The sequence below is a fragment of the Poecilia latipinna genome, unplaced genomic scaffold (assembly GCF_001443285.1).
Source record: "Poecilia latipinna isolate Pla-1442-1.1 unplaced genomic scaffold, P_latipinna-1.0 Scaffold797, whole genome shotgun sequence".
In the NCBI taxonomy this organism is placed as follows: Eukaryota; Metazoa; Chordata; class Actinopteri; order Cyprinodontiformes; family Poeciliidae; genus Poecilia; species Poecilia latipinna.
In genome coordinates, this window is record NW_015113413.1 from 441290 (window position 1) to 452117 (window position 10828).

Consider the following 10828-nt stretch of genomic DNA (forward strand, 5'->3'; position numbering starts at 1 on the left):
AACTTGATAATGTAACATTTACCCTGTTCAGTTAAACAAAAAGAACAACACATCTTCATTGACCTTTAGCTCTTCCATACGTTTTGCTTTGAGTCCATCAGCTCTGACATGTTCTCGCGTTTTGAGCCAACACTGTGAGAACGTCTTCCCCACGGCGCTCCGCAGGTCACACCTCAGATTACCTGTCAGGTTTGGTTCTGTTCTCTGGCTCAGACTTTCTAAAGCTGGACTGTCTTCAAACAAAGTGATTATTTGGTTGTTCATGGTTTTTGTTCAAGACTAGTGCCGAGTAATGATTCAACATTCTTTATCTTCAGCTATGAAATATCTAAATGCTTTGAATCAAAACTGATTTATATTTGGACAAACTATTCAGAATTTCATCCTCCCTGGCAAAAACATTGATAGACAGAAAGATGGAAGGAAACATCGTTTCCCTGAATACAAAGTAGGTAGAAAGGATGCACTGAAGGAAAACATTTAGATAATGTGACAAAGAATAAAGTCTAGACATTGAATTATTTTTATTTTCTGTTCATACTTATCCAGATCTGGAAAAGTCTGACATCTAAATGCAAACTTGTTTGTCCTTATTGCTCCTTTTGAAACATGTTTTTTGCTACTTCATTGTAGTTTAGTGTCATCAGACCATAACAGACCATAACTAATCTATATTGTAAAGACAATATAGATTAGTGTTGTGACCTTTAGACCAACCAGCTCTGGTTTAAAATCCTGCTGTAGTTCTGCTGTCAGCTTCCCTGACCACCATGTCCCTCATGTCCTCCATTCATTCACGACGTCCATTATGATTCCACTGCATATTTAATGCTGACTGATACCAGGAGATACTTTTAATCCTTTGTAACTTTGCTGCAAACTACAATATGCAAATGATGAAACATGATTCACTTGGTTAAAAGAAGAAGTCAGAGTACTGGGACTCACTCTATGATATCGTCGATAGTTTGGTTGATGATTTGTTTGACCCTTTCTGTGTCGTGCTCAGCCATCCCCTGCAGGCCGATGCTGAAGGACGCCTCTTTGGTGCTTCCATCATATCTGTGGGACAAAAAAAACAACAGTTTTTCCAAAAACCTCTAGGATGCAACATTTGCATGGTCAACTATTCTTCCAAGCAAAGTTCATGTACAAACCCAACAACGGAGGAGAAGTCACTTCCTATCTTGGGATCGATGAGGGATTGGTAGAAGGGCGAGTTTGGTCCAGACACCATGAGTGAAGACAGCAGGCTGAGAGTGAATCCTTCGAAGGAATCTGTGATGCTAAGAAGAGAAACAGAAACAAGTCAGGCTGAAATCACACAGCTGGACTTTAATTTTCCAAGACTATCGATTAAAGTCGGATCTTACTCTCCCAGCAGGTAACTCATACAGAGAGTGTTCTGTTTAGTTGGATCTGGAGCCAAAGCATCAGGGCTGCAAGTCACATGGTCTTCTCTCTGGACAAAAACAGTGAAAATCCACAGAAATATCAGAGCCATTGCTAAAGTTTATGATTTTATGAAAACAGCGTGCATGTTTGACGCGTGTTCTTACTGGACTGCTCCAGTGAGGCTGAGATGGGACTTCTGTCCTTGCATTGATGCGATCAAACTTGCAAAGAGCCTCTTCTTGGATTTGCTGCAGATGGTTTTCCAAAGGCAAATCTCCATAAGTGAAGAACCTGAACATTTAAGAGAATGAAGGATATTCTTTAACTCCCAGTTTCCATTCCTGTGCAGCAGTGTTGGGAACGCCGTGCTTCCTTACCGGGCGTTACTGGGATGGTAGTGTGTGGCGTGAAACTGCTTAAGCTGTTCCCAGGTCAGGTCTGGAATGGCCAGCGGTTCTCCGCCCGACACCACAGAGTAGGTGTGGTCAGGGTACAGCTTGTTTTGAAGGTGCTGCGCGTATAAACGCTCACTGTCTGACTGGAAAAGCACACAGAAAAAAAGATCAGCGGTCTCACTTGTCATAAGGTTGAATGTAATCCTGCAAATAAATTTGAACAAAGGAGAAGAAGTCCTGATCTAAATACTCAAGATTTAAGATTAAAAATATTAATAACTACAGTGGAAACGCTAAAATGATGTTATACATCAAGATTAGGCACATTATTCCTAAGTATTAAGAATAATATTACATTTTACAATTCCTCATATCACTGTTTCACATCAAGCCTCTAAAAACGAAACCACTCACCATTTGATCTGTTGGTTTTGTTGCTGTGTTCATAACTCTTAGTAAAAATGGATATTGTATAAAACATAATATTCCATTAATTAATGCTAATGAAAAATATAAACCAAGTAAAGTTACTAAGAAATATTCAAGTGCAACAGTGCCTGGAAGAACTGGTAAAAAGAAGAAGAAAAACTCAGCTAAATGATGCTTTTGGAAGCTTGGTTGAGCATATTTAGTAAACTGTTGTGGTTTGAAACCTGGAAACCTCCCCACACCTCATCTCCTACCAAGCTCCTCCCATTTTGAAATGAGATCAAGGAAAAGACGAAGCCAAGATGAAACATTGTAGTTTTATGACAAATTCTGACTGCCGGGTATGTGGTGAACTAAAAGCACCAGAACTGTGTGTTTAAATAAACTAAAAATGCAACAGTAATTGTGTGCACGCTGAAATGCACGTGATGGTGACTTACAAAGGCTCCTTTCATCTCGTTGAACACAACTCCCTTAAACACCAGCGGGGAGCTGGGATTGGTCGGATCTTCATTCTCCAGCCTCCAGCCTTCCTGCCTGAACAGAGTAACCATAAACACTCCAGTTAGATATGCAAAGAGAAAAAAACTGCTTTTAAAAAACATGGCAAGGCAAACTTATTTGCACAGCAAGTTAATTCAACACAATAAAACATAAAAATCCAAAACATTGCAGCAGCATACATAAAGGAAAGTAATGAAATGTTGGAATTCAGATTATATTTAGTGATGTTCCAGTAATTATTTACTAAAGGTGAATCAAAACAAATGGGTTTTTAGTCTTGATTTTCAGTAATTTAATAAAAATATAAATGCATGGCTGACCTGACTTTCTACATCTTGCTGGGACATTAGAGCGTTAATCCTGGAAATGTTTTTCAGGTGATAGAAGGCCGACTTTGTGACCGTCTCTATGTGACTTTGAAGGTCTCAGTCCATCACTAGACCCAGATTTCAGGCCTGATCTTTAGTTTCTATCTGTAATGACTGAAGCTGTGTGCCAACTAGTGATTGTTTCTTCAGTTTTGTTTTTATTCAACAGAAGAACATTAGTGTCTACTAATCACTTGAATTATTAATTGATTATGGTTTGGCCTAGCGATAGCATGTGATTTTTGTAAGCTCCAATAAAAAGCTAGCCAGACAAGTAAAGAACAAGATAAAACAAAATCTGCAAGAGCAACAATTTACCATTACATCTGTAATGTTTATTAAGAGTATACAACTTAAAGCAAGATCTTAAACCCCTTTTTGAAACAGAGTACCACCGTCTGCATGTCAAAAGCATATTTTCATTTAAAAAATGTAATTTATGAATTTACAACACCTTAATTTAACTTATCAGAATATAAGCAGAGTTTATTTTCTCTAGTTGCTCATGGTCAATATGAAGAGTGCAGCTGAATCTCACCAGAAATCTTGTTCTCGTAAACAAGGGAAGAAAACTGCATCCAGATAAACTGAAAGAAGGTTCTGGAAGTCTTTCCCATTTTGGGTGGAGAATGGATACATCGTGTAGTCACTGGCTGTTCACACAGAAACATAAAGCGAGGATTAATAAACACAATCTCAGCACAGGCGTCTCAATATATTTACAACCAAATAATAGCGAACCTGTGAAGGCATTCATGAAGGTGGACAGCGAGCGGTTGAGCATCTTGAAGAAGGGATCTCTGCAGGGGTACTTTTCAGATCCACACAGCACCGTGTGCTCCAGGATGTGGGGGACCCCTGTGCTGTCCCTCGGGGTCGTCCTAAACTGGACACTGAACAACAGCAAGAGCAAATAAGAAAAACTATGAAACCAGAAAACCATTTCTGATTCTATTTACAAATAAGACGCAGCTGTAATGCTGTTAAAAACTCCACAGATTAAGCAGAAGTTGCCACCAGTTTAGAACTAAGAGCTAACCGACCTGAAGAGGTTGTTTGAGTCATCCCGGGCTGCATGCAGGTACTGAGCTCCAGTTTTATCGTGGGTTAACTTCACAGCTGTGAGACAAAGATCAGGGATGGCCGCAACCTGAGGACGTTCGGGATAAGAAGCACCAAGTTTAACTTCAAGGTTACTGACACAAAAACTAAAAATGTGTTAACAAGACAGTTAACACACCACAGGAAGCACAAGAATGTAGCATATTTAGAATATTGTTGTCGTACTGAGATCCACAGTGACTATAAGGCAGTAAAACTTTACTGATTTAATCATGTCATTTGAGATTTTATACTGAGGGAGAAAAAAATTCTAAAACATCCAAATTTTCAGAGAAGAAACAAAACAGTCAGATGATCAATTACTGCATCAGCCAGGCGAAAGCTGCTTCTACCTCTCTGACAGTGAAGCCGTGGATTTTCTGCCCCGGCTGGTACTCCACACCCTGTTCTCTAGCTGATGAGCTCCTCAGCCTCCATGCTTGGTGTCGTCCGTTCAACCTGGAGGATCAGGCACATACTTGCTCAATCAGGACTCCAGAGAATTTGGCAAGAAACTGTGCATGCATATATTTCCTATTTTCTTTGAAACTTCATAATTAAGAGACAACTCTATGTTAAAAAGAACATAATTATGTTACAGAATTGACATGTCCACCAAATATGCTACAACACTTGTACAATTTAAAATGGCAATATAATGACAACTCTATCTACTCCTCAGATTTGAAGTCATTTAATGTGGTTAAGTTGAACTTAAATGTTTTTTTTTTTCGTGTGTCTAAAATAACACCTCAGCGACAAACATAATCAATGACAGCAAAATCAGGTTAAACCCAGGTCACATGCATTGATCCCCCTCTTTTCAATGATCACATGTTGATACAAATATCTGAGCTATTTATTTTATAATTTCCTCTCATTTAGGTTAATATATATATTATTTTTTTTATTTTAGAATTAGATCCTCCTTGTATGTGTGCTGTAATTTACTGATGTCAAAAAGGTGGTCACATTCACAGGATGTTGTGTCGCAGTTAAACATGCTTAATTTCATCCCTGAAGCTATTTGACCTTTTTAAACACATTGTGTCTGTTGCAGATTAAATTAATATACAAATGAGTTTTAATCTCAGAGGTTGAACTGGCTTAACAAAGTCTAACAAAAAATACAAAACTAAAGCAAAGTATCTAATTTCATTATGCAAACGGGTGTGTTTTCACATAATTGTAAATCGCACAGGTAAGTCAATAATGAATGACATGGATTTACAACCTTAAACAAACATTAAATAAATCTTGGCTTTGTACAAAGAGTGCCGTTATTCACCAACTCACCGCACATGAAGTCTCTGGAGCACAGTCTTCGTAAGCCGAAACATTATTTTTAAACCAGTTGCAAAAATAAACTATTTTCTGTCTGTGTCCGGCTACAATCCACACATTTCTACCATATTCTGAACAAATTCACTGTATTTAGACTCAACATCCCCGGTCTGTGTCCTCTCATGCCGTGTTGTGTAGCTGACATGCTGGTTCAACCACTCATGCAAAGATGGCCGTCACGCCGGCGCAAATCGCAGATTTCTAAACCATCTGTCATCCACTTTAACCGATCCAGCCGTAATGGTGCTCTACTGCTAGATGTTGCACAATTTTTCACACGCGTGAGAGGGCAAATGACGTTCAACGTCCTCATTTTTGATTGGTCAGCTTGTGAAGAAGAAACTATATGATTGGTTGAGTATCGTTAGAGCTCTAAGGTTACCAAACGATGACTTGACTTAAAATAGCAGAGCATTTGGAGAATTTACTACGCTTTTAATACGCTAAATTTGAAACTGTTTTAACAACTCATGGGAATAAAAAGACGCGACGTTTCCTCATTTACATTAATCATATGGAGAAATAAAATGCAATTACAATTTACTTCCACGAGGTGACGCCATGTGAACATAGTTTGGTGGCTAATACTTTTAGGACATTTCTCATTTTGGCCGTTATATTTTACTACCAAACGTAGCAATGTGCAAGTAAACTTCCACCATTTTTCTATTGTTTACTTATAATCGTATTTACTGAATTAAATATAATATAAAGCATTCGTTCTTTGTCTTTAACTTTTTGAATGAAAAATATGCGTTTTTCCTAACATTTCCTATGATTTTATTTTTTTCCATCCTTCCATCCATCCATCCATCCATCCATCCATCCATCCACTTTCAACAGACACTTATCCTTGAAGAACAACGGACAGATGCACACGCATTAACACCTAAGGGCAATTTAGAGCGATCATATCGTGTGTTTGTATTGTAAGAGGAAGACAGAGTACCCGGAGAGAACATAAGACTACACAGTGAGAATATGCAAACTCCATGCAGAAAGACCCCAAACTGGGATTAGAACCTTCTTATTGCAAGGAAAGTACTATCAATGTGCAGTCCCTTTTATTTTTTTATTGTGAGAAATTTTCACCTTTTTCATATCAGTCTTTAATTTCGTGATGAACTATGTGACGAAATGGAGTTAGAGTGCAAATGTAAACTACGTTTTAGTATGAGAAACATTATAATTATTATTTTTGATTGATCATCTCAATTCAACTTTATATTCAAGTGCTTTTAATATTATCATGATAAAATAATTTTGTTTTCTTTTGACTAAGTGGAGCTTTTTGATCGCTGGGTGTGATAAAGACAAATACAAAACTGAGATTTCACATTGTCCTGAATGCACCATCCCTGATGTAAGATGTGGGTGGCAGCATCATGCTGTGGGGATGTGAAGCTACAGAAGAAACAAGGAAGCTAATCACAGTTGATGGGAAGATGAATCAAGACCAACCTTCCAGCAGCCCACTGATTATACATACAACCTGAACTACACTGGAATACATTAGAACAAAGTATATGTATGTATTAGAATGGCATAGTCAAAGTCCAGGCCTAAATCTAATGGAGAACTGATGTTCAGAGATGATCCCTACCCAAATTGCCTGATGATAAAATAGTTCATGAAGAATAATCTGCTTTAGCAAAGCACTATAAGAAATAAATTTATGAGTCGTAGTTCTTTGCATGACAGTGACTATAACCCAAAATACAACTACTAATGCTACTATTAATAATAATAATATTTTTTTTCACTCAGGGTATGTTTGTTGTAAACAGACAACCTGAACAATTATCAGGACCCAAAGATTTGTGCCTTTTGGTAATTATCCCAAACCCTTTCCACTTAATAATCTCTCAGTGGGGGGCTGCTAAGGCAGTTTCATGGCATATCAAAACACGAACCCCATTATTACAGCATGTGTCTGCACTTTCAGATGGGAAAAAGCAAGGGAAGCAGTCTTACTGGATATCATAAAGGGATGTCATAAAAAGGATGTAAACCGTAGAACCACCATGAGATCCTGGGGGACTGGAATAGAAACACTAGTCATTTCCCTTATGCGCTCTTTCTGCAAAAATCAGCCTGCCTGTACTGAGCACAACTGCGACAGCGACTGCAGTGACTGGCTTTCATTTTTTTCTGTGAATATCTTTTGAGGCACCCACGGTCATCCCTTGTGTTTCCACTGACAGCATGTGGGAGACTTTCCAGCAGCATGAATAGGAGGCCTTGGCGAGGAGGCAAGAGGCTTTTTGACAGAGCAGCAGACTCCTCCGACTTCAACTTCACAGAGTTACTGCATGTTTGTTATCAAAAGAAAGAAAAGAGATAGCACAAAAGAGTGTGGAGCAGGTTAATAAAAGGTATAAAAAATGTATTACATGAAAAGAAACTATGATAAAGCATGACGTGGATTGAATGTTAATACTTAGGTCTTGAATCTTGGCTTATGTTGGAATGAATTAATGAAAAAGTCAAAACTGGCACTATGAAAAAAATTGCATTAGAAAGAGGAAAGTAGTGTTCATATTTTGCAGGTTTTGAATACGAAGGATAAAATTGTGGGGGTGGAAAATTAACAAACAATTTTACAAAGTCATTTTTCATTTCATGGTGACTTGAAGTTAGGCAGAAGGATTATGTAGGCCTCTTTTAGGCTGACCAAATATTGCACACCTGCTGCTTTTGAAGCCATTATTTAAATAAAGCATTAAATAGATGCTGGTCAAGCTATAAATTAGATTTTTGTAAAGCTGAAGGAAACAGGATTAAGTCGGCAAACAACTGAAACAACCAAAAACAGTCTTCAAACCAAATGGAAGTAGACATAGATAATGCAAAAATCAAATTGCTTAGACCGTGTGTAAGATATTAGCTTGGATGTAAGTGGATGGCTGTGCTGTGGTTCATCTGCTCCTTCCCTCTCTGTAATCCTCAGGATTTTATAAACGTCTGGACTGTCCAGACGTGGGTTCATCCAGGCCCGGGCGATCCATCAGTGTCAAATAGAAAACAAAACCCCCAGCTCTTCCACCTCCTTTCGTCTTTTACTGCTTCGCCATCCATCAGCAGTTTGCTACGAGTCTGTGTTTCTTTCCCCAGCAACAACTGCCTCCATATTTACAATCAGGCAGGATTTATGGATAAAAATGGCATGACAGGTTAGTCCACTTTGCTCAAAGGCCACAGCTCAGTATGTTTGTTTCAAGTATAACAGCAATATTAAAAACAATCATCAAAGTACAGAGGCTTTTACTGATGTAAACTGAATTTTTTCAACATCTTGCCTAAATTAGAAACAGTAACTGAAATGGATTTCAGTGGATTTCTGAAAATTCAAAGTAATGCACAATTCTATGCCTGGAGAAATCTGAATCTGAATCAAAACAGTTGCCTGTAATGGATACATAACTTATAGGAAGGTAAACACAACAATGTTTCTGAGTATTTTCTTTGCAGCCTTATAAAAAGGCTCTGTGGCGCAATGGATAGCGCATTGGACTTCTAGACAGAATGAGGTAATTCAAAGGTTGTGGGTTCGAGTCCCACCAGAGTCGTAGCATTATGCATTCCTTAAACCAAAGAGGGCTTATTATCTGTTTGGTACAGGAAAACCCAACTACCTCTGAGGTTGGAAAGTTGGTCTTCATAAGTAGAGGAAAGGTTTCACAAAATACTGAATTTATTTTAAAGAATATGTTATTAGTGTAAAACATTCCACAGAGAAAAAAAATAGCCTTTTTTTCAAAGTATACCCCACATACCAATATTAAATATCACACCAGTATTATTTAGAGTTATTTAGGGATTATATGGCTTTCCCAGAAAATGTCAGGGAAGCTTTAAGTTCATTAAACAAATCTTGGATATTTATCCAGAAAGCTTTTTCTGACTTTTTAACAAGCATGGAAACATGATACTATTTCATGTCTTCCCTCAGTGTAAGTGTTGCTGTTATGCGACTTCACAGATGGAATAATGACATTAGATTTAACCTGATGTACCTGGATAAATGGAAGGAGTTTTTTATGTTCAGAAGATGAGACTCAGTGTTCAGACACATTTCATTATAGAAGAGTCAAAATCTCACTAATTAAAACTGATTGGTGATTGTTAGTGGCTTTCAGTCTTGCTTGAGATTTGCTTGTACTTTTGACATCTGATAAAGAATTCCTACACTGAAATGTCAGAAGTCCTCACAGACTTTTCTATAAGTGATGCATTAGGTGAATAGCTGGCTGTAGTCCATACTAACATCGCATCCACTTTCCTCCTCACCTCTGGGGCCAATTAGAGTGTTGGAGCTGAAAATAAATGAAACGTGGTGGCAAAACAGCGTTTACTTCAAAACCTCATGCCTAATTTGCAGATCCCTCTCAGATCTGAAGAGGAATTAGCGGGGGGTATGTCGTTTGATCTTGCAGAAATGTGAATTTGAAACTTATTGAGTGAGGTGAAACTTATTGAAACATTTGGTGTTAAATGTGTGAAGACCACAAACAAAAACCCTAAGAGTGTGTAGGAAGGAATGCTCTAACTCAGCTGCATGTCTCTCAGTTTATCGCTTTTATTACAAGTTGTTGTCCTTTCATAAATAAAAACAAACTCAGTAATAACTTTACTATAGGAAAACAAGCCAGAAAAATCAACTAATAGGATTCTCATTAATATTCATTAAAAAAGTATTTATTCACTGGTAGATTTTTCGTTTATAATGGTAAGATTTTGTGTTTTCGCTGTGTAGATTCGAGGTTCACACCTTCATTAGTGCTGCTCTGCAAACGTAAACACAAAGGTGGATTGTGACAAATTGCAAGTAAGACGTATACCAAACATTCAACTAAAGTAGAAGAAGTCAACAAGAAGAGTGCGTTGCTCCAACAGATGGCCTTACCTCCACAGAGGACGGATCTCAATAACATGGAGTCCATCTGGGGAAAAACAGAGAAGCAGAGCGCAATGAGGAGACTTAAATTAACAGAAGCACATACAAAACCACCTGCCAACTACCTGGAGAAGCCCTGAGTAAAAGTACCTGGAGGATTTATTGCTTTGAAGATTAAGCATGGCTCAAACAAATATTGATTAAATTCAAGATTTTTGCTCCTTAGCCCATTATGTCTCATTTTTGGTTCTAAATAAATCCATTGATGGCGTTATTTTCTGAAAGCACCCTCACTTTACTTTTCTCACTTTAAACCTACAAATCTGCCAGCTAAGTCTGTAGCCTTCTGATGCTAATCTGAATGGATTTTACAGACAGCCGTTTGCCTGCGTTCC

General features: G+C 38.0%; 1 protein-coding gene and 1 non-coding gene across 3 annotated transcripts in view; one reads left to right on the forward strand and one right to left on the reverse strand.

The window, feature by feature from the left end:
• Window positions 1–5812, reverse strand: part of pitrm1 (pitrilysin metallopeptidase 1) — a 15683-nt gene extending 9871 nt beyond the window's left edge. The window contains exons 1-11 of one of the 2 annotated variants that reach the window (XM_015046903.1): window positions 5489–5812; window positions 4546–4651; window positions 4135–4241; window positions 3833–3984; window positions 3630–3744; window positions 2660–2756; window positions 1773–1933; window positions 1560–1686; window positions 1374–1462; window positions 1158–1286; window positions 949–1062 (exon numbers count right to left, since the gene is read on the reverse strand). In XM_015046903.1, the coding sequence (XP_014902389.1) occupies window positions 949–1062; window positions 1158–1286; window positions 1374–1462; window positions 1560–1686; window positions 1773–1933; window positions 2660–2756; window positions 3630–3744; window positions 3833–3984; window positions 4135–4241; window positions 4546–4651; window positions 5489–5532 (1241 nt within the window). In that variant the 5' untranslated portion in view covers window positions 5533–5812. The remainder of the gene's footprint in view (window positions 1–948; window positions 1063–1157; window positions 1287–1373; window positions 1463–1559; window positions 1687–1772; window positions 1934–2659; window positions 2757–3629; window positions 3745–3832; window positions 3985–4134; window positions 4242–4545; window positions 4652–5488) is intronic. The other variant, XM_015046902.1, reaches the window with a different exon arrangement.
• Window positions 5813–9018: 3206 nt separating this feature from the next.
• On the forward strand, window positions 9019–9105 carry trnar-ucu (transfer RNA arginine (anticodon UCU)). Its single transcript is given in 2 exon segments — window positions 9019–9055; window positions 9070–9105. It is a non-coding gene; the product is annotated as a tRNA-Arg (tRNA).
• The last annotated feature ends 1723 nt before the right edge of the window (window positions 9106–10828 follow it).